The sequence below is a fragment of the Pseudochaenichthys georgianus genome, chromosome 7, assembly GCF_902827115.2.
Source record: "Pseudochaenichthys georgianus chromosome 7, fPseGeo1.2, whole genome shotgun sequence".
In the NCBI taxonomy this organism is placed as follows: domain Eukaryota; kingdom Metazoa; phylum Chordata; class Actinopteri; order Perciformes; family Channichthyidae; genus Pseudochaenichthys; species Pseudochaenichthys georgianus.
The window spans coordinates 22495226-22522695 of NC_047509.1; the positions used below are offsets into that span (position 1 = coordinate 22495226).

Sequence of the window (27470 nt, forward strand, 5' to 3'; positions counted from 1 at the left end):
TTGATAATCGCATCATTTAAAATCGATTAATCGTTCAGCCCTAGCGCTATAGAGACCCCCGACGCCAAGATCAAAATCTATATTATAGGAACCGGTCTATGTAGGCCTACCGGCCGGCCCATTCCCCAGAGACAAACATCAAGGAAAAAGGTTTAATCCTCTTCTTAGTTCGCTGTGCCATTGTCAGGCTGTGGTGGTCTGAGGCCAGGGCAGGCTGTTGTTGATAGCCTATACATGTGGTGCTTCTGAGTGGTTGTGTATGTCCGTGTGTGTGTGTGAGCGGATCAGCATGCGCTTATGTTTGGGGCGCCCAAAATAATATTTGCACCGGGGCCAATCACAACCGTGTTACGCCACTAAGCACAACAAGGGAATGCAGACTTAAACAACACATAGACTGTTGTTTAAACTCGTAGTAACCTTCATTTATAAAGAAGAGAGAAAAATGGCAAAAGACGGCCTAAAATTGTTACCCTATTGTTCACTTTTCAGTGTGGAAAGAACAGACGGCAATATGGTAGCCTGCACTCCGTCATTATCCTTGACACAAATTACCATTTAGAAATTGAACACAAACACACATCTCCTACTGCTCCACTTTCAGTTACACCTTGTTTGTCATGAGGCAGTTCTTTCCAGTTGGAGAGAACAATGTGGATGAATCATACAAAAACCACACAGCCATTATGCTGAATCATGTTGTGAAGTAATTTCATAAACCAAGTGACCCAATAAGTCCCTAAGGCGTTGTTCTTCTTCCTGTCTGAGATGACTAGACGTTCTCGTGCCTGGAAAACATTGCGTTTTTTGTTCTGTAACCACATTTTTTGGCATTTTAAGTACCTCATTTGTATCCACGATGGACTACGAGTCATCAGGATCAGAGTCACTTCCTCTTGAGGCCGTAACAGTTTGTGAAGGCAGGAAAACAGGATTCGGTCTGAAAGAGAACTGTGACACATTGGCTTGGTGTGTAAACTAATTAAAATCCAACTCAAGATTTAAGACTGAACACTGCCAAAGGTAGCTCACAGTTGATTTCCAACTTTAGGCAGATGATTACTTTTGCATCCAGGTTATTTTTTTTGACTTAATCTTGGTTAATGTGCACACATTTTATTTTCTCCATGATACTCAAAGTCATAAAAGTTGAGCTCTGAGTTTAACCGTGATTTAAAGAAATAGAGCATGAAAAAGTCCATGGGGGTGAAAACTTTTATATGGTATTATGATATGAGGAAGACTTGTTTCCAGATCGGAGAATGTATGTGAAGCAGGCATTACTGGAAAAAAAACAGTAACACATCTCAACAATGAACAGTATGTGGATGAAAATTATTAGAAAAAACACATCCTGATGTTCAGTCCCAGCATTAACATACTACCATTCAAATAGAGAGCAAAGGAGAGCATTGACTGGACAGTTAAGGCTGGATAAATAAAAAATAGTCCCAAAAGGAGGAAAACATTGATCGCTTATAAGAGAACTGACTATAAAACACTCCTTATCTCAAGTTATTTTTCAGTCAAATCTTAGCCAGATAGTAATACATCATTAAATGAAATCAACAGAATATTTGGACTTCAAAATAACCAGCTAACTAGTCCCTTGTGTATTGTGATGTCGCCATCTTTAAAGCGCAACAGTGCTCGGCCCTTCTGCTTTCATTACTTTTAGTAAAAAGGTAGATTGTTGTTTTGTCAACCACCAAGTAATAAAGTTTGATGCATTTTATTGATCCATTGGTCAAATAAGCATCCACGCTCTCATATTGTAAAAGGTCTCTTTTCCTACAAAGAAAAACATACAGATACCCCTGTATATAACTATATATATATATATATATATATATTAATGAAAATATGATACATTTCTCTGTAATTCAAAACTCAAAACCAGCACATGGTATTTGTGAAACGAAAATCTCTAACTGATGTGCGTGCTCATTACATTGCAAGAAACAGCACTATTAGCACATTATCTGCACATTATTACTTCCCTTCATTAACTAAGAGAGTCTGCTCAGTTATGTGTGTTGGTACACTGATAAAAATGAAACAAACACGGTAAAATAACAAAACATAAAATAATTTAATTAACTTAACACTAGTCTTCTAAAAAGATGACCTCTTTCACAGGTTTGGAGTTTTAATAAGTACCACAAAACTCCTTCAGTTATTTTTGATGAACTCCGAACAAGCTTTCAATGAAATAATGTGTTTAGCTCTTTGGATAACAGTACAACCTGCTTCAGTTCCACCATAAAAGTCTCTGTAGCACCACATTAAACCCAGTTATGTGGTGCCTTTTCAAAAGTCACTTTCCAAGCGTGTCATGGGCTTTTTGTGGCCTCCTTTGTTTGGCAGGAAGATCCCAGCCAAAAAGCCTTCTCGTCACTTGGACTCTCCCAGGAGATGGACAATGAGTTCATAGCTGGAGAGGACGATGGCCGTGTTGGGGATTTGTCTGATGAGCTGTGGAATGAGTCCTCTATAAAAAGCTGCATAGCCTTCTTCCACTGCTATCAACCTCCCCGTCTGGAAGAAATATTTGTACTTGCTGCCTTCTTCACGCAGTCTTGTCCGAATGACCTCTGTGGAGACAAACAAAAGAGGGCATAAGTCATTGCCATAAATACTTCTTCCTGGCATTATGTTGTGGATTTGCAAGAGACAAACATTGGATGTAAGTGTTTACCGTGAGGATAAGCTATGCAGGAAGCACAGCCCTTTGAAAAAGCAGCTGCCAACATTAGACCCAGGAAGACCGAGGCTCCCTTCTCCTTCTCATTGTTCGGGGAGTTGTATTGGTTCTTGGCGAGGTGTTTCTTCAGTGTCTCGTAGATGAGGAAGCAGATCATGGTCTCAGAGATGCCGGCATAGGATGCAGTCAGGCCTCGGTAGAAGCCCCGCACACCTTCTGTTTTGTGAACATAGCGGGCACACTGCAGTGCATTCATCTTCTTCTCTCCTTTGGCTCTGAAAGTCAAACAGGTCACGCTCATTAGTGCCAACATTACATTTAATGGGGTGTTTAACTGTTGATGATCATCTTATCTTTTTTTTATATATATATATATATATATATATATATATAAAAATCATGCAGTCTACAAAAGTCAAAAAAATAATGAATTGCTATCCCCGGAGCCTGTCTACTTGATAAATAATTAATTAGAAACCAATTGTTCAACTTTCAACTCTTTGAGAAAGCATGTTACATCCTAGTTACCTTCTTCTTTTATGAGTGTAGCCATAACTGAATTTAGTTGACATGATTCTATCTTTTTTCTCCCATCATTCAGAAAGACTATGTTGTGTTGCAGAACAGGTGTTCTTTACAGTGTGAACAGACTTGAGTATCCTCACATGATACTACTACCCTGCTCTGTGTAAATATAGACTCTTATCCTGCGCACAGGACAGTACGTCAGCACTGTTTATTTATGGAGCTGGGTCACACGCTCAGTCTCACAAGCTGCATAACCCAAGGACACTGCCATGATGGCGGTCCCGAGTAACGGTTTCTAAAAAAGGTCACATTTTATGGAGTTCCTTCCCACACGCAGGGTCCCCTAAAATAAATCGGATTGTTTTACACCCCTGAGCTAACAGTGTAAGCAGCACACACAGGACATGTGAAAGTAAGAGGATACACACCTTTTCTCCAGCTGCATCCTTGTCTTGACCATCCAGATGGGGTTCATCAGAGAGTTAGTAACGAAAGCTGAAGACGGATGACAAAAGAAGCATCTTCATATGCTGAGCATTGTAACACAGGATTCATGTAATTCCCTCAATGTAACTCATAAATAAGTTGTAAGGTGAGAAGTGCTGTTGTTGCACTCTAATTCACTGAAGGGAATTACAGCAGTATTACATCTGCAAAAATAATGCAGTCAAATGTACTTGCCCTGTCATAAATATAACCCTTTTCAAGCTAGTGATCATTTTATTGACTTGAAAATGGGTTCATGTTTGCATTTATCCAAAGGTGGGACAAGGCAGTTGGGCTTTAAAATTATGTATCTTGAATTAGATTTTGGATATTGGATTACATTACATTTTACAGTCCTTTATGTGTATGTAACAACGTCTAACTTCAGCCTGCTCACCTGCAACACCAGCAGAGGACATGTGCACCAATCCACAATTAGGGACGAACAGCCCATTGAACATCTCTTTAGATTTCGAGTATGCTGCAAAGTAAATGGCTCTGAAAAACAGAGAACAAACTGGTGAGAACTCTATGCTAGAGCGGCTGTAAAGATTAACACATGGTAATTAAACAGGAGTGCACTTTCAATATGTGAATGTGGTTTTATAACAGCTTGGATATTATGTGATGATTGGTGATTTGTGTTGGCCTTTGACAGAGTGCATCCAGAGCAGTCTGTTTCCTGCTGCGTGCCCTGGCTTCTGGAAAGGACTGTCAGTGCACCAGAATGGGCTGAATAAGCACTGGGCAGCACCACAGAGACCCACAGCTGCTCTGAATGTGATCTCATCAAGCTGAACAGTGGAGAGAGTTGAATCGCTGGGCAAAGGATCACACTGCAGCTACTCATTAACTATGGGGAAAGTACATGTAACCCATGACCTTTTTCACTTTGACAGAGTCTCAAAGTCTAAATCAACAGTTTGTGGCAAATGTTTCAGGACTCACTGTTTGTTCATTATTATACTGTTGCTTTGGGGGAAAAGTGACTTCCAAGATTATTAACCATGAAACAGGGCAAAGTACTGCCTATTTGTTGACACCTGAAAGGTAAAGTTCACATGGTAGACGACATATAAATGACCAAACTGTTGTGCTTGACTTAAGCCAGCCAATTATTATCCAGCCATCATAATTCTCTTCTCTGTCTGACAGTAAAACCTCAAACACAGTTCCTTATTGGTTCCACATCTTACGTGTCTCGTGTTCCGAGCTGGAATTTCAGATTGTTTCCATTTAAATATTGTTACAAATATGTAATCTAAAAATGTTTTGCAAATAAATAATTGTGAGAAAAAAAAAATGCAAGAACTGCCTTCAAATGTCTTTTACAAGAGCCTAAGGAAATACATCTTTACGTCATATTTATGATCGAATAGCAGCAACTTTATCAATATTAGAAGCAAAATAAGCGTTGTTTTTTTGTTGATAATCGACTTGCTGATTTGTCGACTAGTTGTTGCAGCTCTACTTGTGTTATGAAGTTTAACCAAATAGAGTACCAGGGCCTCATGCTGACAGACGCTGTAACCACCCTGGACAAAACCACTGACTCAAAAAACTATTTAAAAAGGCTAGAAGGGGAACTCGGAAGCTGTTGCCAGGACAACAGCTTCCTGTTTATATGGGCAGTCTATTGCTTTCACCCATTAAAGTAAAAAATATAAACACAGCCTCCTCCTTTTTGATTTGTTTGGCGAGTAGGTGTGGTATGTTACATGGGGAAGTCTCCTGACAAATTAAAAACAACAGATTAATCCGCTGATTAAAGATATTATAGGAAAGGGTTTTCTATTAGTAGGCTCAACACAATTGTGACTAAATGCAAACAATGAAATATGTATGTTATTTTAAACAGAAACAAATATGAAAAAGAAAAGAGTCGTGTACGGAGCCATGGTCCAACAACACTTTTGTTAATACAATATTTGTATTTAGGAAATTAAAATTGTAACTGTTTATGTACAATTGATGTTTTGCTATTTTTGTGTTTGGTTTAAAAGGATGATCATTTTTGTTTTCACTTCTTAACATAATTGTTAGTTACATACAGATGAGCTCTTTTTTGTTAATGTTTAGGTGGTTTTAGTGTGTTATGTTTGTTTGACTGTTTGTGTGAGAAGAATAGCTAATGCTCATGCTAGTGCTTAAGGGAATCCTTACAAAGACAAAGACTTTTCGGGGAATCCTCCACTAAGCCGCACTCTGTGGCCCCCTTAACCGCTTGCTTTGTGGACTTTGTGTGTCCGTACACCAACAAGCAGGTATCATTGACACAGAGATTGCCATGTAGTTTCAGGACTTTGTTTAACAAAAGGGCGATTTGTAAGGATGGTGGGGAGATGGGAGTGTATTGTAGTGCAGAAACTGAACTCACTGTACCTTGACGGGGCAACGCCAACAAGATTCGGCCCAAGACCACGGAAGAGTGATCTCGGTCCCTCTTTTTCAAGAATTGATCTGAAACAAAAAAGGGAACAATCATCAAAAACATGTTTATATAAAAGAGATTTATTCATATACATGTTGAACTGTCTCTTTTATAGCAAAAGTCTGCATAGAATTATCCCCACCTGATCTATTAGGGGAATGTAAATGATAGCCTCTGCAAGCATCACAAGTTTAACGTGAGTCCTGTTCACTTGATCTGGTTTTGCATAAGTTCAAACATGAAACCCGGTCTGCTCTCCGCATTGCTTGCCTTGTCACGTACGCCCAACAACCCTTACAGTTTTTTTTAAAAACTCGTTGTAGGTAGTGAACTTGAACAACCCCAGATGCCTAGGTTACGCACTGTGGGAGGATACAACTGTGTTTTGTGTTGAGGTCTGTTTTACAAAACATGTCTATATATCAGTGTTAACACATTCCACCTGTCTTACTGATACCCTACAGATCTTCTCTAAAAACAGGTGTAAAAAAAACACAGAAATGCAGGTTTCAATGACTGGAGAAGGGGTTTAAGTTCCAGAATTTGTTTAACATAATTACAACTCTGCAAATGCAAACAATTGTCTAACAGCTCAAAAATATATTTATTTTTTTATCGGCTTAACAACATTGGGGAAAGATAGCTTAAGTTTTAAATCGTCAAGCCTGTATTTCTCAGTGTAATACAACCCTGACCCAGCACTCAAACATTTCCTCCTTCATCTTGGCCTGCTGGGGGCTTCTAGTTTATACCAACCAAAGCAGTTATGCAAGGACTTTGATGAAAGACAAACACTTTTTTTAATGCGTTACTTAAGTCCCGGTAGAAAATTATGTTTTGTTCCATCCAAAACAGCTGGTTAAAGACACTTAATACGGACATGACATACTTAATCCTCACACGCAAAGGATTTGAAGCCTAAACAGTAAAACTAATAAAGAATTACGCAAATGACAATCTGTCAAAAGCATTTTTATGGACTAAATCAATAGATTAGTACTAAACTATTCCAAACAATAACGGTTATTTTACAAATCTGTCACATGGACACCTCAGACATGCTTTAACAATGAGGTATTCACAGGTTAAAACTCAGCGGGTCTTCACTACAATTAAATCACCATCTGACCATAATGACAGCACCATCAGGTTAGTCCTTATAAACAGAAATGTGCACCAGCTGTAAGGACGGAACACATTGTTCCTTTGTGGCAGGTAGAATAATACAATAATCTCTTGGGAAATACCACACAGCAAGCTTAAGTGCTGTTTTTCAAACAACAACAAAAACACTCCTCTTACCGTAGGACCTGTAGCAGCCCAGGTGTAACAGTCCCTGGTCGAATAACCCCAGTGCCGCTTAGGGTGCCAAGCTGCACCTGAAAAACAGGCCTGAGAGCGAAGCCTGAGGACTGCAACCGTGTCTTCAACACCTCCAGGGGGCAAGTGACGATGGCTCCCACCGTACCACTACACCTGCAAATAAAAATAAGGACAATTAGGATAAAAATCTTACAAAATAGTAAGCAATATACCAAAAACAATGCATGTATGTATACTGTAAGTAGAATGGTTCTATTATTTGGAAGATTTCTCATTTCTCTTTTGACTGGAAGAGTGTGTTTTCCCTCTTAAAACACACTGGCCAGGTGCAATTATGGTTAAAGATCAGTTACTGGCTCTGCAGGGGAAATATTCAGTTAACCTAGCACTGGTACAGAAGGTTTTACGTGTCAGACGCTGTAATTGCACATGGTCAGTTTTTTGCGTGACGAAAGACTGGTTTAGATTGTACTTTTCCCATTTCAGCATTTTAAAAAATCATTATTTTGGTCATTTACAGTTCACAGCGGCACAGCCAAAGCCTTGTCTGGGACAATTTAAGAAGTCTGGGAGGGCTAAGACAAAGTCCTCTGTAATGTTTGTGTCTGAGGGACAGAGTCAAACATGTAAGCCGAAGTAAAAGATTACCTGGTTATGAATTAACTGATCGTTAGTCACCTATCCAACCATGTCTGAGTGTTTATCATTGAATATAGAGAAAACAGTTCCCATTACATTATTTTGAAAAACCCATGCAATCATGTTGACAGAAACTATGTGGACATCAATCGAGGGGAACTGGTGGAGTCCTGTGAGAATGACAACTGGCCTGTAAAATGTAATTGTGTTAAGCATTAAATTAAGTATAGCTAGTAACTGGAAATCTACTAAAGGCTGTCATACAAGTTTGGCTGGTTTTCCGAGGTTACATTGTTCCTCTGTAGGTTCAACATACTGCACACACTGGATACAGTTAAGCTAAAAACAATCTGGTAAACAATTGAACTACCCTATTATAAATGTCCCTAATTTCAAGCTGTACACCCCTTTGCTCCATGTGCATAGATACAGTTATATAAAACGTGAGCTGCAGTTATAACCTCAGGTTCATCATAACACTTCAAGGGTAAAATGGCGTCATTTTTATCAAGCCGAACGTGTTTTGATGTGATCTTTGCGTCACCTGAAAGCCACAAAGCTCGCATACATAGCACAGCAAGTATTCACATTATAACTCGGGGTTCACAAGGACGTTTTGACCAGGTGGTGATGATATGTTGGCACCGCTAGCATGAGGCTATGCTATGTGACAGGTATAGCTTTTCTGTTATGTAACGTCAAAGGGCACCGCATACAGCCTGACCAGTCTTGTGACTGCGCCACGTCCAGCCAACTTTCAGCCTTGAGTTACACAGAGTCAGGTTTTACATAGTGAACAATAGAGAACATAACGTTACTTGCATCACGAATGGGACATAGTTACCATGCTAACGGTAGCTATCAGGCGTTAGCAAACAGCTGTGCCACTGATGTTGCTGGGTGGTGCATTGTCACGGCAACAACTAGATTTTCCCTTTAAAATGTTAAAATCAAACACAAACGTTGGCCCGAGCTTCAACCCAACCGTAGGCCTTAGTGTTAGCATTAAATCACCTGAAGGACACTGAAAGAAACAGATGATAGATTGGTCAGATCGTGCTAGGCTAACACGAGCTAGCTCCTGTTAGCATGCTAACCGGCGGGTTTTTAAACCTGAAAACATGTTAGATAAACGAGTCATTTTTACATGGTTTCATACAGGGTTGTCAAATAAGACACATGGCTAAAACACAACGTCGGCGGTACCTCTTCGTGTTTCATTTGTCAGTGAGTTATTTATAACATTACTCCGGTTACTAGCGGTATGTAACTTACCCCCCGGCGAAGAGATTCAGCAGCGTGTCTTTCTGTGCCATCTTTTTCCTCTCACACAGCCACCATAGTCGAGTTATATATCGGGTTAAATAAGCGTCTGTATCAAAGGACGGTTTAAGATCCCGGTGTGCTGCCGTTCACCTATCTCTCTGTACCGGCGGACCTGTCAGCGGAGGCAGCGGCGGCGGGGTGACCTGCTCCCGGTTTACGTCACAGGAGGGCCGGACGGGGGCGTTGTCCGTGACGTAGGGACATGTGCTCAGATCCTTGCGGTTGTTTAAAATTATGTTGCACAATTATTATCTTCGAAAATAAAAGGTTCAAATAAAAACAACAGGAGGACAACAAGTTGTGTCATGTTATGTCGATACAAAACACAAATCTTCATTCACAACACTATTCTTACAATGAATTCTTCTTTTTTTACATTACATAATCATTTAGTATGTTTTTCTTTGCACGACTAGTATAGTTTACACATTTCAGAACACTTGACTTGTACATAGAGTTTTTATTTTATTGTTAGTCATTGATGCTTTGTAATATAGATATATTGTATACAAACCAGTAAACATATTAGTTGTGTCTTTATTCATCAACTTTAATGTCCTTGTTTCATTTGTCTATTTCTGCGTGTACATTAAAAGCAATGCAAAAAGTGTCAAATTCCTTGTATGTACACATTCTGATTCTGATAATTTATTACAACACTATTCTAACTTTTCTCAGTGACCTTAATATGAATGACTTCTAATAAGAATGTGCCATATCTTGTATCTTGATGCAAATATACATTTTTTACATTACATGTCACTTGTTAAACGCTTTTATCCAAAGCGACTTACACACATTCAGTACTGTGGACAATCCCCACAGGAGCAATTTGGGGTGAAGTGTCTCGTCCAGGGACACAACAACATGCTGACTTCGAAGTCCAACACACTATCCACTGAGCCACAGCCTCCCTCCACATTTGATAAACCGTCTCATCAGCCAAATCATTTCCATCAGATCAGTTATCACATCTTGCTGTTAGTAGATGCTTTATCAGCTTTACACGCCGTCCAACTCTTGGTCTACCTGTAATAATGTTGTTCCTCTGATAAGAAAGGGACATAGGCCGATAAACACAAATCTAGAACAATAACCCATGCTTTTTTTTAGCAGGGCAACAAAGACCTTGGAGAAGAAATATGACTCCAAGCCTGTTAACTGTTCCATAATGAACATGTGATGTTATGGTATGTTGTGTGAACCAATGAGCGGTGTGCAATTAAAGTTGGTATGCAACTCTTTAACCCTGATATCTAGGCTTTAAATCTACAAGATTTATCCGTGTCATTATGTCAAAAGAGTCTCGCCAAACCATCCGCGCTTGCTTTATGCACTATTTGAAATCATAACATGTTTTTCATCCTGAGTTGACAGTGTACATTCATTCTGTTATTTGCATGTAAACAAAGTGGGTATGAGCAATGAAGTGCATTTCACAAATTGCACGATTAGGTGTGGGTGTCTCGCCAAGATGAACGCTTTGTCATTGAATGCAACACAGCGGTTAAAACTGAGGACACTTACATAAGCACTTAGCCTAAATACAATATTGAGATATTTGTACTTCATTTAAGTATTTGTTTTTGATCTTACTTCACACATGTATACTCCACTATATTTCAGAATGTCTATACTAGTTCTGGTTACTTGTAAAATGTTCACATGTAAAAACATATTGGTGTGGTTATGAAAAATGATATATTTGAATGTAACACTAAACCAGGGAATCCCAACCTTTTGGATCCCAAGACAAAATATACAAAATGTGTGTCTGGTAATAGTTTCTTGTCACAATTCAGATGTTGCAGTTAAATCAATGAGACATTTCCCAATCTTAACGTCTTCGATGGTTTCATTTAAAACCTGTTTGAGACTCAAGAGGAAATAGAATCCAGTTTCAGTGTGAATTCTAAAATGTTTGGAGACTTTGTTTTTCCTTCTTTCCTCCATTAATAATCCCATGACCTACCTCCTGCAGCTACAGCTGTAAATGCTTCTTAAACATGTATGCATCAGTATAAACAACCACAACAACTGATCTCCTAATTTAATTTATAACAATTGAATAATTCACAAGGGAAACTTCTGAGCAGAACACGTTGTTTTGTTGATACCAGTACATTTTTCTGATGATATGTATACAAAAAAAAAAATTGCAAATGCTGACACCAAGTGACCAAATATGATATTCATTTTTTTTTTATTAAATAATTTAGTTGTTTCCTTTAACATTGTTAGGTTGCAGCTGCAATTTAGATCCTTTTTGGGGGCTTCTGAAAACTCTTGAGTTTCCTTTATCAGCTGCTGAACATGACCTACATCTGTGCAAGCAAATACACTTAGCTGAACCTAATCCTGTGCCTCATATTGAAAGCTAAACCATTACAAGGATTAAAGTGTCTCAGCTTCTGTATCAGTGAAACTGTCATAGTTGGAGACACTAATCCCCTCCTGCCCCTCACTCACCTCCCTGCCCCATGTTGTATTGGTTTCCCTCCGTGCTTGTATCGTGTACATTTAAAAGCATCTCTCTCTCTCTCTCTAAGTGTGAGGCTCTGTTTTTTTTTTCTTTGCTTGCAATTTAGTGTAACCCAATGTAAGATAATATTCCAACAAGTTTATTTAGGTGGTGATTATTTTGTTTGAGTAAATAGTTTGTGGCAGCAAGTAGAGGACACACTTTGGAGCAGGAGACATTTCCCACCAGAATCTAACCGACTTTTAGACAGGAAGGAGTTACCTTCTGGAAATATAATTTATGGAGGGAACTGTAGGGATCAAAGGATTTGGTTACTGAAAGCTAATGTTCCACATTGACTGGGTGGTGAAACTAAAATGTGTTGAATAAAATTACGTTTCTTAATTTGTATGAACACATTATGATTATGATGTTTGCATGGTAAATACAGTGTTTGTGTGAGAGTTTAGAAAGATAATTTCAAAAGGACTACAAAATAAATGTTTGGTAACCATTGTCGCATAGTGTATCAAATGAATTCAATGTAATATGACTGCAAATTATAAACTGCCTTAAAAGTGTAATGCCTTTATTTTATCAGAATAATTCTGCTGAAACCATCATTTGCATAAATTAATTATATTGCCAAATTATGCAACTAAAATGTTGGCTTTCCCCTATAGCTTGTTGACAGTTCTCACAGTAGATTTCTGTAGAATGCACAATACACAACATAAACTTTGAAATAAACTTTAATAGATACTTACAAACAAATCTACAACAAGGAATACAAATAAAATGGAAGCGGCAAACAAGGAAAATAAAGTGTGGCGCAGTGTCCGCATCCAGCTGAGTGCTGAATAAGGACCCTACCTGCACATTTAAAAAATACTAATAAACAGGTCTATGATATGGCATCTGACAATCTGATCTTTTATTACATTTGTGCAGCACTTTGTGCGGATTGTCTTATTCTGTCGTCATGGTGCCCTAAATCTGAAGTTTGGAGATTCAGGCACATTAGCCATTTACCTACATTGTCTGTTTCCCAAACCCCCTTCACACAAAACACAAACACTACATCAATGGTTCTCAGCTATGTGCCTTTGAGACCCAAGAGTAGCAGGTTTTCATTACAAAGAACCACATCAGTGGACATTTCATTGGTTAGTTTCCACTCTCTGGCTGAATATGTGCAAACCAGTGAAATCAGCTGATGGAGAGACTGGTTGAATTAAAAAACATTAACATCTGCACTCTTGGGCCCGTTCAGCATGTGGTTGAAATTTACTGCACTACAAGAAGCAGGAGTGACCGATTTAAAAAAAAAGACGTGATTGTAATGAGAAATATTTCCTGCAGATGCATGCTACAAATAATCACAGTGACATTATCCTTCTGTTAAAATTTCTGCTGATGTTGTTCCTGTCAGATGCATTGATGCTAAGCACACTTCCACATTAGAGAGGCCTTACAATGCAGTGGGAGCTGCTCTTCAGCTGCCTCACAGTGCATTCATCCACACTGCACTACAGACTCACTATGGGGTGATCAGTATCTCCAGTCTGTGTTCAACAATTTAATCTAGTATTCATTTAAAAAAACAAAAACATAATTTCTACAAGCAACTACGATTTCATGTTATAATTCTCAATGTGAGAGGTTGACTTGTGTGTGCTGCCATCTTGTGGTCAGATGCTGTCAGTTCAGTTCTGCACCAACTCCAAAAGTTTGATTTCCATCACACAATTTAAGCTAAATCAATAACAATTTAAAAAGGCTACAATATATAAACTCATCATCTTTAAGCCTAGGGGACAAAGAAGAGATACCGACCCCATGTGCCACATCAACCTAAAAACTCAGAGGTACACCAACATGGTGACTGTCAGGGCATCGTCTGGATCAGCATGTGCATAGTGCTCAGTGATTCCTGATTTGATAAAGTTAGAGAATACAATTGCAAAGAGTCATAAAAACAGCATAAGAAACTCAAACGGTGTCCAAGACACAGAAGCATACTTGAAGGCTGAGTCAGTCTTTGAGGCTTGAGCAATGTTGTCAAATGGGTTCAACCCCAGAAGGATCCCAGAGAAACAGGAGAAGGAGATGAGGGTGTGCTGAGGGGGTGTGATTGTCCGCGGCGTCATTGGTAGAGCAGGTAGTTCTTGAGAGACTCCGGCAGGGGCAATCTATGGATTTCACCCAGGCGCTCTTTTCCTAATGCCACCCTCACCGAACGCCTACACAGGTCCATCAGAGAGAGGGGTTCAGCTGCAGGGAGACAAGAGTGGGAGAGGGGTGAGAGCATGTTTGGTGTGTTAGAAAGCAGTGTGTATATGTGAATATCCTTTGTTTACCTCTGTAACATAATTACATCACTATGCAACACTCACGCTTCTATTGGCTGCGCTCTTACATATTGTACAAGGGGTGGGACATCTGTTAAGCGGTTGACAAAGTATAAATGAGCTGGCCAGCTAACCAATCAGAGCAGACTGGGCTCTGGTTTTAGACAGAGGTTGAAGAGAGGTGATGCAGCACAGGCAATATGAGAAAAAAACAAAAACCTTTTGGAACATTAAAGTATGTAAACATGTCAAAGTAGAAGCAAAAATACAATTATGAAATCTGAAAATAAGCATAATAGGGCCCATTAAGCAACCTAAAAGAAAGGACTACATAATTGGATTTTTGTAATACTTTCACCACTTCACCTTGCCGTCAGTCAACCCTTTTGACATGGATATATGCACCAAGCCTAAAAATAAGCCTCCAAACTTCATTGACGAAAACAGTCATTTCACCTTGTGAGTAACTCTGTGACGTCATTACAAACTCATTCATTCCGAGAGATCAAATCATTTTTTTTGACAAAAAATGAGTCAGAGCGGTGATTTCAGTTCTCCGTCTGAGATGGATGTCTGACAGTAAATATTATAAACAGAATACACTTAAACTGATCTTGATCTTTTCTTTAGGTGGCTAAAGTATGTTTTGCTGCTGCCCTTTAACACTTTGTGTCTGGTTGCATGCTGACGTCATCTACTGTAGGCAATACACCGACTATAGATAAGTACCTCCTAACACCTCACTTCAAAGTACAAAACCAGAGCTTTTCACTGACAAAAGTGAGGACTGTGTATATAGTACACAAGAATAAAAAAAAAATAAAAAAAAGGGAGCACAGAGGATGCTTGGCCTCCAATCAAAATTCGAATGAAATAGCATTATAACCCTGGTCATTCATGTTCATGATTAATCATATTGGGACAAATTCAGTTTTGTGTAATACGACCCCATTCAATTACGATATTACATTGAAGCAATGTTTGCTTGGAAAGACGGAAAGAAAGTTGAAGGTTAAAAATAAGTAAAATAAAAAATAAAAAAAGTATTGGCCTGGGTTATGTGGAGGAAGGATATCCAAAAGGGAAGGTCACAGTAATGTGAAATCCATTCTGAAGTATTGAAACGGACCAAACCTCCTCGAGGTCTTATTAACAAAACATCTGAATGAGTGCTTTGAATCTCTCCCTCCTGTTATGAGTAAGTATTAGGATGATATATTAAATGTAATTTAGCAAATGTCTTTATTGTAGTTTACAAAGATTTAAACTTGAGGTACTTTGCTCTATAGTTCTGTTATTTGTACAAATCAAAATCTTTTGTCATTAAAAATATATTTTTCTCATTTTGTACTGCTTGTCAGCAAACATTGTGACGTATATTTAGGTTTTCCATTGCAGTGCGATATGAGTGTCAGTATCTGTGCAAAAACACCATCTTACTTAGAGGAATATGTAATTTTTTTGCACTTTTAATGTAATATAAGCCAACAAATTATTGAGCTGAATAGCCAGAGGATTAACTACATTTGGAGAGATGAATGGCCTTCATGGTCAGGGTTTCCCCCTCTCTGCAACAGTAAGAGCGAGGAATGTCATATCAAATTGGATCTGACTTTTATGCATATCTCTGCATCTGTAGAGCTTCTTTTCCATAGGCCTAAAGTAGGTCGAGGGATCCGAGCTGAACATAGAAATCTAATGAGCACATGGCACATGCGGGTAGTAGAGCATGTGTTCATGAGAACCTATGTCTCATTTAAAGCTCATAACCCTTTTACCATTAAACAATTGCCATTGATCAACTTAAATTAATGCTGCCTTTGTCTTCGGGAAATTAAAGTTGCTTGTATGTTTTCTTCCATATAAAATAAAGATGATTTGATGTTTTTAAAGACATAAAACACTGACCGAGGCATCATACCCAAGTTTAAAATCCCCAAGACAAAGTACAGTTGATAGCTAAAGGCAAGTTAGAGTCTGAGATATATCCGTTATCTCCTTACTAAAATCAGGTCGGTGACATCATTCTCATGTGAGAAAAAGATTAATCATAGAACAGTCACATATTAATGATATGTAATCTGGACTGTCAGCCGATAATACAAATAGGTCACATTTACAACTTCAGCCATACTGATTTAAATCTGCTCTACAGTAACCTTCTGCAGATACACGTCCTGCTTCGACAGTATGGATAACCATAAACTGTCCACCTTTGTTTTTTACATCAATAGAATTCAGCTAGTGGTTGTTAAAGAGTTGGACACAATCACAACTGGGACCAAGTCGTTGTTTTGCAAGTCACAAGTAAATCTTTGCAGGTTCCAAGTCATGTATTGAATGCTAAACCTTTCCAGTGTTCACACATTTTGACTCACACATTTTCAACACTGCATTTTGTAAAGTCCACAGCTTTGGTAAACACGTATTGCAAAACACTCCCGCTCATGAAATAAAAGAAAATGTTAAAACAATGAAAGTTTATACTTACGATCGAGTCCATTTATGTACCGGATTCTTATTTCACAGTGTCCCCACACGGCGCTCACCACTGGGTACAGCTTCCTGCCCTTTAGTCCTCTGAATGCCACCCCTAGATAATGTCCATCCACTATGTAACCCAGCGTCCCCTCATCCATGTCCAAGACTACTAAAAGGGAGTCTGGTATTATGAAGGTGTCGTCTGGCTCGAGGAAGGCCGGGTAGGTCTTTCCTGGGTGATTCTTGCCGTCGTGGTAGAGTTTACTCCGGCACAGGTCCCAGCCCCAGGACTCGGCATTGCTTCCTACCAAGGCTGTGTAGCCCACCGAGTGTAGCAGGGCCTCGCTCGTAGCCACTCCCACCACAGCGTGCGTGCCCCTCTGGCGCATAGCCCAGCTGATCTCCCACACATGCAGTCCCCGTGTGTAGCCAACGCAGCCTCGGATGGCGTCCGTGCTCTGTGCCACAGGGTGTCTGTGAAACACCAGCTTGTTGTCGTCTTTCACGAAGATGTTGAGCGAGCGGTCGTCGTTGTTCCACGAGTGCTGACCCTGGACGTCCCCGCTGGCCGGCGGCATGTCCAGCAGCAGGTCCAGACGAGACGGCTTGGTGTGACTCAGGGCCTGCAGCTCCAGCTTCAGGGGGCTGAACGCCGGGTCCCGCATATCAATGGTTTTGATGCCACCTGGGACTTTTTGCCCCATGCTCTGGATGGTTATAGCAGCACCCTCTTCCTCCGCCCCTTCCTCCGCCTCTGCCTCCTCCACCCTCCTCAAAGACTAATGGGGGGAGTAATCAGACACAGACCCTCTCCTCCACTGTGCTCCAGAAACCTAGGTAACAGGTTTGTTGCTCCACTGAGTCACTAGCAGCACACACCAAAGGTCACACCAGGTGTTGTTTGAAGCCTTCCTGAAGAGATTAAAGGAAATGAAAGCAGATAAGACAAACCAGTTCATTATTAACTAGGCTTAAAAGCAATCTTTTGGTTTGAAGCAGGACATGTTGGCATGAGATCCTACAAAACATCCTAAGTATGCCTTTTGGAAATGTTAGAGTGCATGTTTAATGGTAAATTCACTCAATGGTTTAACTACATTCAGTTCTATAACAGTAGACAACAGACTATAGCTGCGGGGCTGTGTTAAGCAGCCTCAAAAGTGGCTTTGTTCTCATGTGATGTTTAGTGTATAGAAACATAAAGAAGGCAGTGTCCCATGAACTCAGGTAACTGTAAACGGAAATACAGATTTGCATGGATAACATTAGCCTTAAAAAGGTAAGAAAACATCCATCTGCTGACCAAGACATACAATCACTGTGACCTAGCTGAAATTAATCTAAAGTCGGAATCAGTCAGACTGTATGTCCTTGTTTTCCCTCCCTGGCAGTTCACTTTAACGTCTAGCCAACCAAGAAAGACGAGACCAACAAGTTCCTGCCACTCAGCTGTCATACACACATCTCCTATGACTGAAAAGGTTAATGGATTAGACCATTTACAGAGTGGCCAAATTACAATGAGCAGTTGAACGGCTGCTGTTGACGTAAAACAACAGACGGTGTCTGCACAGCAGACAAAAACTTTATAAACACATAATAATGTATACATTGTGAGCCATCAGAGACTTCGGCTTACTGTTAGTACTATAGATAATAGAAATTATATGCATTGGCGTTGTTAGGTACTTTTAAGTTGTCAAGCATTGAATAACCTGAATGAGCCAAGAACAAGCAGTCCTGTCTGTTTCTGTACTCAAATCGATATTTGCAAAATGTATGACATCCCGTGATAAAAAGGGTTATTTTTATCCGTAAATAATGGCATTTTCATACGCCTTACAATGTCAGCGAACACAATTAATAAAAAGTGCCTGCTTTAAAATAATAGTTTAGCAAGACAGAAAAACATTTTAATAAATAAATGATCTTTATGATTTCCTTCAGTAAAGAACATACATTGTGTCAAGGCTTCTCAAAAACAAACAACCTAGTGTTATTCGCTTGGACATATTCAATCTGCGTTATTATACTTTCACAGATGTGCAACATGTTTTTGGACAAAACATGTCATAGTATCAACTAAAAAAGTTATGGCAAATGTTGCCTAATGTGGCATCATTCTAGCGCAACTACAGATAAACAAAAATAATGTTAAGCATATCAGTGGGACATTTTTAACATGAATTTGAACCTTATCTTTAGATCAAGCAGATGTACAAAATCTAGACCAATGTCTGACAGCAGTCTATATTAATCCTTTTATTTATTATCATCATAAGCTCCTTTATTAGGAGCAGTTTATATAACAATCATTTCCATTGAGCTCAACATTTCTAACGGGTAAAAACACCCATGTTATGATGAGTGAGTCATTTAGGATTGGGGCACACAAACAACATGAAACAAACATTAAACCTGATTTGATTAGTTGTCCTCAGTTCAAAACATTACGTCTCCGCCAACTTTTCTCGATAAAGCAGATACAATCCTAGAATTTGTGATAACATAATGCATCTAATTTGGCCCGGAAAGCTAATAAACATGAAAAGGAGCACTAAGCAGCACAATTGTGGATCCCCAGCCCTTCACGGATTGACACGTTTCAGCTACTATTCCCACAACCTCCAAAAAGAGGAGGAAAAAGAAAGAGGGGAAAACTCAAGCCATTTCTTATTATATGGTTGTCTAGTCAGAGGGAAACAGGAAAAGCAGTTAAAAAAACGTCTGGCTTGAGGGAGACATGGCTTTTATGAGGCAGGAACGGAATTAGGGAACGGAGAAACTTCACAATAAAAGCCTGATTAAATCCTGTAGTGCTTTACTTCACCATCTCCATTACAATAGACCACAGTGGTTTGGGGGCACTTCCTGGGGAGCCTAAATACTTTTAAACAACATATTATAACTTGTGTTTACATTTGAATTAAAAGTAAACTAATTGAAACCCCAATGGGATTAGCTCAGGTCAAAGTCAGGGCATTTGTGAAAAGGGATAATTGTTTGTTCTGAAATCCCTAATTCATAATTAGGTATCAATATCAAACAGATAATGTGACTTTTTGAGGCCCCGGGTGTGACTACACTGGAAAAACCGCTGCTCCAAAAACAAGTTAAAAAGTAATGAAAACGGGGTGTTTTCACTTGAAATAAGTAGAAAAGTGAAAATGTGCTTGATAAGATTTCTTGAAATAAGAAGGGATATCTAGATCAATCAGATCTTGTAATTAGCTGGGAGAACTTATTTTGAACTATATTTTACCAGAATCAGGAACTGTTGTGTTACAAAATAAGCCGCAAATGGTCAAAAGTGTTCCGTTTTCTGATGTTAGTTGGTGTTTTATCTGAGATACAACTCAAAATAAGATTATTTGACTTAAAGGTCCCGTGTCATGCTTTTCTGGTTACTACCCGTCCCCTTGTGTGTTATGTAGCTTTTTCTGCATGTAAACGGTCTGCAGAGTCACAAACCCTCAAAGTACACCCTGTAGCGAGTAAAACTGTAACACAGAAAAGACCTGTCTATGCTGCCCCAGAACGCCTCGTTGGAGATTTCTCTTTTTCTTCCTGGGTACAGTGACGTATTTGGGTATAGTGACGTAACGTCCACAGAGCCGTTACGTTAAGTCCGTGGATTGGTTCAAATGGACCAATCCGCGGACTTCCTCACACACTCAATCTTTTCTCAGCTGCAGCTCTGCCGATTTCTACGCCTGAGACGGCGGGACGCGGCGAGGCTGCGGGTGTGTGTGTGTTTTGGGCTGGGTTTCGCTGTGTCTCGCAGGCGGCCACTGGGCTCATAGAGAGGGGGGAGGCAGGAGCTCCAACAAGCCGTTTAGGACAGAGAGTGAATACACATACTATACAGAGATGCTGTATGAGAAACCAATGTGGGTTTGGAAAATTGCACAATATAAATCTATTTTAGTATACCTCAACAATGGAATTATGATCAGTAGAAATGGCCATGACATGGGACCTTTAAGAAGATGATGCATTGTCTAAAAACAAGACCCGATATCTCACTGCATTGTTACTTCCGAAGTTATTATGTCTTATATCAGGTGTAAAGACATATTCTGACTAGATATTAGACAAATATGGCAAGATATTTTGTTTTTGTAGTGTACTGCTGCTCTTTGGTCTTGGTACATCTTCCTGGGTTGAAGCTTGGCTGAAGAGGGCATTGTGTAATGTGGAAAATTGTGCTGCAGTGCTGGGAAGGCCACTCTAATTGAATTGTAGACAAGAGTTCATTGAGAAGTGCTTTGGCTCTTCTTCTAATGCAAGTAAACAACCATTTAAATGGGTCATGTCTCTTCAGTAATTGGAAAACAGGAGGGTAGAAAAAGCAAGCAGTGGGTGGCCAGCATCTGAATGTAAACAATCTCTTTTTCAATGCCTGTCCACTGTGTCCAGTATTCAGGGTGAGTGAAACATGTTCATTTGCACAGCCTTTGAGCTAGGAGTTTACCATTCCTCCCCCCGTCGTGGCAAAGGGCCACCTTAACACGTAACAACAACAACATGCTCTAGTAAATCAAAACTAAAAGAACAACAACATGTCTTCCCACATTTACCTTGAAATTTAAAACAAACCTACCAACTAGTAGAATAAAAACAAGTTGCTTGTGGCGGTAGGGGATACATTTGAGATGGGCTCCTGGGCCCCCAGGTTGGTTTGGAGCTTATTAAAATGCATGAAAGGAAAGGCTTGCTGGATTTGCTGAGCCAAGGAAACACTTGTCTCTATTGTAGACCCAATTTAGACCGGGCCCACCTGAACTTAAGCCCTAGCTTGTTTGTTGACCTGCTGAGTACATAAAGCTTAAGGTTCACCAAAGACAGTCATCCATTGTATCCATACAACGCTTATGAGTGTATAAAACTGTTCAATTGAAACTAGGTTTGAGTCTTGAAAGGGGCAAATTTGACACTTTTCTTTTTAAATCAGTTATAAACAAGTCACAAAAATAAAACAAGAAACCACATAACGTTACAATCACTGAAGACAATATATTCACTTCACTTGTGTACACTTAGGTTAATCTCCATATTTGATTTTATCATTTAAATCTGTAGTACTGTATCTTCATTAAATGGGTACAATTTGTATTCACTCTTTATGAAATGGTTGGTTTCACAGACAATGTTGTTGGCAAGACTTCAATAGGTATCTACGGTGGCTGAATCAAGGGGTTGTCATACAGATTTTCCTTTGGTGGAGCAGTTTTGACTTTTGTCAAAAGTGGTAGAGACCTTTGTATCATGTAGTACTACAATTCTGTTGAACATTTATATTCACAGAATTAAAAGAACAAATTAAGAATGTGTCTACTTTCCACACAAGACCTTAGGCGGGGGAAGAAAATACATTTAATTGTTTTGTCCTTTGCAGACCGATTCAATGTGATCACACATTTGAAAAAACGCAAAGTATATAACCAGTAGTGTAACTCAGTAGATGTACTCATAGTGTACTTAAGTCAAATTTTGAGGTACTTTACTTGTGTATTTATATTTTCTGCTACTTTGTACTTCTACTTCACTACAATTCAGAGTTAAATTGTGTGCTTATATTGGTGTCGACTATAATCTTTAGTTACTCCTGGAGTAACATTCACAAGCTACCCTGCAGCATACAAAGTGATTAAAACTATCTGCACCTTTAACAACACGTCAATGCATCAATAGTTATAATCAAAAAATATATATCTTATTCTGAAATGGGTCGACCTGCATAATGAGTACTTTAAGTATACTTGTGTACTTTTACTTGAGTAGTATTTTGAATGCAGGACTTTTACTTTTAAGTATGTATTTGTGAGTATTCCTACACTCTGTTACTTATACTTTGTCTTAAGTACAAGAACTGAGTACTTCTCCCACCTCTACTCAAGTACCAGCTAAGTTTATGAAGGCCTTCTGCACAAGTTAACCCATAATAGCTCGTCGTGCTAGCTTATGGAAAAGCAGCCCGATCTTCAGATAAACTAATGGGCCAGGTAGCCGCATGGGCTCCACCTGGCTCCAGCAATGTCCGCGCGACCACAGCCAAGACACAGGACAGAAGCAGCGCGTGAACCGAACGGTACCAGCCGCTGATTTGGAACGTTGTTTGACTTCACCTGGAGCGTTCACAACAAGCAGCACGAACCGTGTTAGCAGGAACAGCAACAAACACGGCTCATGTTAATGAGGAGACAAAACAACTCATTTTAAACTGCAAGTATGGTTAATGACAACCCTTAGCGGGTGTTGTTTTCGATATCGAGTATGTCAATTTGATGTAAAGAGAAACACTGCAACCGAAACAAGCGCTTCGGCAGCCAACAGGAGGGGCAGAAACAGACCTGGTTGAGTTGGGACACAACAGACAGGATGAGACGGGGGAGGCTTCAGAGGCTTCACCTACTCCATCGTAGTTTTCCGTTTCCTTATCGTCTTACCTTTTAGCATTTCAGGCTGGACATGAATTAGGTGAAATGATGACGGCTGCTCTCTAACATCTCTCGCATCACGTGATAAAATGCTCCCAGCTGCTATGCTAGATTAGGACCTCCCTACAGACGGGCTGCTGCTCGAGCGAAGTCAGCTTCATGTTGGTATTGCAGTTTATGCGGATGTGATTTTGTTTGGGTAGAAACTAAAACACATTTCAATTTCAATATAGCCATGTAATTTACTTACTTACTAATTGTAATTCTAAATCCTTAATCATTTGTATGGAAGTTCTCCAATATTTCCCAAAAGTATAAAGCAACCGCAGTATACAATACTGTTACAATTAGAATACAATATACATATAATATAAATATAGAATGGAAACACGTCATAATCAATAATGCAATAATAAATACTAACGTTTTGGTTGTTATAAAAGCTAGTCAGACTTCAAAATGAAAGTATCCAAAACGAATGGCTTTTCAATTATTGTTAAATGGTCATTTTACATTTATATTTATTTCAAAAGAAGGACAAACAAACACAATTTGGATTTACAGCTTCAATTTAAAACATTTGTTGTAGCTACTGTAATATCTTGGATATTAACAGACAACGGAACAGTTGGTTATTTAACAGGACTCTTTATTGCTGCCTCCGGTGGTTCTCTCGCCACCCCCACTTACTGTAACTGTCGTAAACATGCCGTAACGTATATGACAACTCCCCTTGTAGTCAGTTAACAATACTATGACATCTCCCTTTTTCCCTTTTAACAATATAACACATATCAATAACTTAGATATCTTTTCTCTAACAATTCAACACATATCAATAACTTAGATATCTTTCTTTAACAATATCAACACATCAATAACTATGACATCTCTCCTTTTTTTCTCTTTTTTTTTTTTACAATATCAACACCCTTTTTTTTTTGTTATTGAACTGTCCCCTCACAGGTCAAGTCTCTGGACAGGTCTAACAGGTCTACCAGACCTGGTTTGGATCAGTGTTCCTTGTTGGACCAGGCGAGCCATGTTCTGGGCTCATCTGAATGTCTGGTGTGTTATTCCTGGGATTTGTGTCGTCGTTCGCTGGAGGCCCCGCTACGGGCACCGCTTGGAGATGTCGACGGTTACGTCTGTTCAGAGCACCCTGCTCCGTCTCGATGAGATAAGACCTCTGTGTAACACTCTCACCTGCCACTACTGTAGGTGTGGACCAGGTCTTTTGATTGTCCAGTCTGGTGAGAACATGGTCTCCTCGCTGCAGTGGTGTGAGCTCTCTCACGCCATGGCGCTTGTTATAGTAGAAGGCCTGTTTGCTCTTCTCCGCAGCATCTCGAGCTCTGATGTGATGTCTGCTCGGCCACTTTGGTTGCAGGTTCTTGGCCAGAGTGGGCAGCGTCGTCCTGATTTTCCTGCCCATTAGGAGCTCTGCCGGACTGACACCCGTACTGCTGTGTGGAGAAGAACGGTAAACCATTAAAGCAAGTAGGGGGTCCTTTTGTCTCAGAATCCCCTTTGCCGTTTGGACTGCACGTTCAGCATAACCGTTTCCTTGTGGGTTGTGGGGACTAGAGGTTGTGTGCGTAAAGTCCATGTCACAGGCAAAGCCTCTGAAGACATCGCTGCTGAACTGCGGTCCGTTGTCACTGACAACCTGCTCCGGTATTCCGTGCCGGGCAAACGTGGCTCTCAGCTTCAAGATCACATGTGCACTAGTCGTGGTAGGCATGTGGAGTATCTCCAGGTATCTAGAGTAGTAGTCAGCTATGACTAGGTAACTCTCTCTCTCATGTTCACATAAATCTATGCCAACTCTCTCCACGGCCTGTCTGGGAGAGGTGTTGACAGGAGAGGCTCTCTGTTCTGTGCTCTCCTCTGCTCACGACAGTACATGCAGTTCTCGACTTTGTGTGTGATCCGTGTGGCTCTGCCAGGCCACCACACCGAAGTGTTGGCCCTGTCTCTGCACTTGTTAAGACCTTGATGGCCCTCATGTATGCGTTCTAGTATCTCTGACCTCAATCTCCCTGGTATCACTATTCTACTTCCTCTGGTCACTACCCCATCATGCATAGACAGTTCGTTCCTAACAGGAAAGTACTCCCTAACACAGGTGTTTATGTGTGCTAGGTGTTCAGGCCACCCCGCTTGTATGTACCTGATCACTTCTTGGAGCTGCTCGTCCGCTGCCGTCTCCGCGCGGATGCTGTCTATCTTTTTGGGCGATGCTGGAATGCTGCTCATCACAGCTGCTACGTAACACTCCACGTCTGTGTCTCTACTGAGCTCCTTATCTTCCTGTGGGCTCCTGGACAGTGTGTCTGCCACCACCAGGGTTTTCCCCGGCGCATACTCAGCCTCCGGGTTGAACCTCGAACCGCACGAGGAGTCGCTGGCAGCGGAGTGGCACATTATCGAGATCCCTGGAGTTCATCAGTGGGATGAGGGGTTTGTGATCCGTAATCAGTTTGAATGCTGGTAGGCCGTAGAGATACATCTGAAACCTCTCACACGCCCACACGCTCGCCAGGCACTCCTTCTCTATCTGAGCGTACCTGGTTTCAGCGTCGCTCAGTCGCCTTGAGCAGTATGCTACCGGTCTCCAGTCCTCGCCATGGAGCTGCAGCAGGACACCGCCTATCCCATAACTGCTTGCGTCTGCTGAGACCACTGTGCTTCTGTTAACATCATAGTACACCAGGGTAGGTGACGTTGTGAGGAGCTCTTTAACTCGCTCAAAGGCTGCTTGTTGCGCCGGACCCCACATCCACACTGAGTCTGCTTTTAACAGTGCATATAGTGGCTGGCCCACTGTGGCGAGGTCTGGAATATAGTTCCCCAGGTAGTTGATCATGCCGAGTGCTCTCTTTAGTTCCTGCACGTTTTCTGGTGGTTCAAGTTTTCTGACTGCAGACACTTTGGCCGGGTCGGGTCGTACACCATCTTTGTTGATCACCTGACCCAGGAAGTGCAACTCCTCCTTTCTCAGCACACACTTCTCATTGTTCAGCTTCAGGCCTGCAGACTCCAGCCGATCCAGAACCTTCTGCAGCCGCTCATCATGTTCGCTGGTGTTGCTGCCATGGATGATGATGTCGTCCATGTAGACGGCAACGCCATCCAGCCCTTCCAGCGTCTCTACCATCTTCCTCTGAAATATCTCAGGTGCGCTGCTTATCCCAAAGGGAAGACGTTTAAAACAGTACCTTCCGTACGGCGTGATGAAGGTGGTCAACCTCTGGCTGTCTTTGTCCAGTGGGATCTGCCAGAACCCTGACGCTGCGTCAAGTGATGAGAAGACGGTGGAGCCGCTGAGCTGAGCTATCATCCCCTCTGATGTCGGCAAGATGAATCTCTCCCTTTTGACAGCCTTATTAAGCTTCTTTAAGTCCACACAGATGCGTGTTTTTCCAGACTTTTTCTGGACTGGCACCATGGGTGCGCACCACTCTGTTGGGTCAGTCACGGCTTCAATGATGTCGTTGGCTTCCATCCTCTCCAACTCCTCTTTCACTGCACCCAGGAGCGGTATGGGGACCCGGCGTGCTGTGCATACTGCATAGGGCTGGTTATTGTCCTTTAGAGCTATCTTCACAGGCTGTGTTTTCAGTAAGCCAAACTCCTGTTCACTGGTGTTGACCTCGCCCACTCGCTTTACTAACCCCATAGCTACAGCTACTGGCCTGCTGAGTAGGTTATTCACACTCTGCCCTCTAATGACATAGAGCCTGCATGTGTATGTTTTTCCCTTGTAGTTGGTCTGAGTTATAAACTGCCCTAAACAGTTCAATCCACCCCCGGGACCACTCAGCACCTTCTTTGGCCTCTGTAGAACCCTTTTTGGCTCCAGTGTTTTGTACACAGTTTCGCTTATGATACTACAATCGGCTCCAGTATCTATTTTAAATTCTACAGGTGAACTGCCAATCTCTAATGTGACTGTCCATTCATTATCATTGTGAGGCATGCTATTAACTGAGCCCAGATAATAATACTGTCCATCTTCTGATCCCTCACCCTCAGTCACTTCTCTCACCTGCTTGCTCTTGCACACCCTTTCCCAGTGTCCACTTTTCCCACAATTATTGCAAGTAGACCTCCTTGCTGGGCAGTCATCCTGCTGGCTGTGTGGCATTTTGCCGCACCGCCAGCACTTCCTGTGGTCATTCTCACTCTCTCTCTCTTGGCGCCTCTCTCTCTCTCACTTCTGTGTTGCACCTCTGCTATGCCGTTGTGCTACTTCCTGCACGACGTAAGCCCGCTTTCCCTGCTGGTTAACTTGAGC

General features: G+C 40.8%; 2 protein-coding genes across 3 annotated transcripts; both read right to left on the reverse strand.

Annotated features, from left to right (window-relative positions):
- Nucleotides 1-2073: 2073 nt before the first annotated feature.
- On the reverse strand, nt 2074-9625 carry slc25a33 (solute carrier family 25 member 33). Its single transcript, XM_034087540.2, has 7 exons — nt 9387-9625; nt 7452-7625; nt 6101-6178; nt 4116-4216; nt 3661-3727; nt 2699-2979; nt 2074-2594 (listed from the first exon to the last, which is right to left on the reverse strand). Exons 1-7 carry the CDS (start codon nt 9425-9427, stop codon nt 2395-2397), a joined length of 942 nt encoding a protein of 313 aa, XP_033943431.1. The 5' UTR covers nt 9428-9625; the 3' UTR covers nt 2074-2394.
- A 3007-nt stretch (nt 9626-12632) lies between these two features.
- Nucleotides 12633-23298, reverse strand: spsb1 (splA/ryanodine receptor domain and SOCS box containing 1). 2 transcript variants are annotated; one of them, XM_034087630.2, is made up of 3 exons: nt 23180-23298; nt 16741-17642; nt 12633-14172 (listed from the first exon to the last, which is right to left on the reverse strand). In XM_034087630.2, exons 2-3 carry the CDS (start codon nt 17432-17434, stop codon nt 14045-14047), a joined length of 822 nt encoding a protein of 273 aa, XP_033943521.1. In that variant the 5' UTR covers nt 17435-17642; nt 23180-23298; the 3' UTR covers nt 12633-14044. The 2 variants fall into 2 exon arrangements, with proteins under 2 accessions (XP_033943521.1, XP_033943520.1); XM_034087629.2 differs by having other exon boundaries at nt 23084-23298.
- Nucleotides 23299-27470: the final 4172 nt, after the last annotated feature.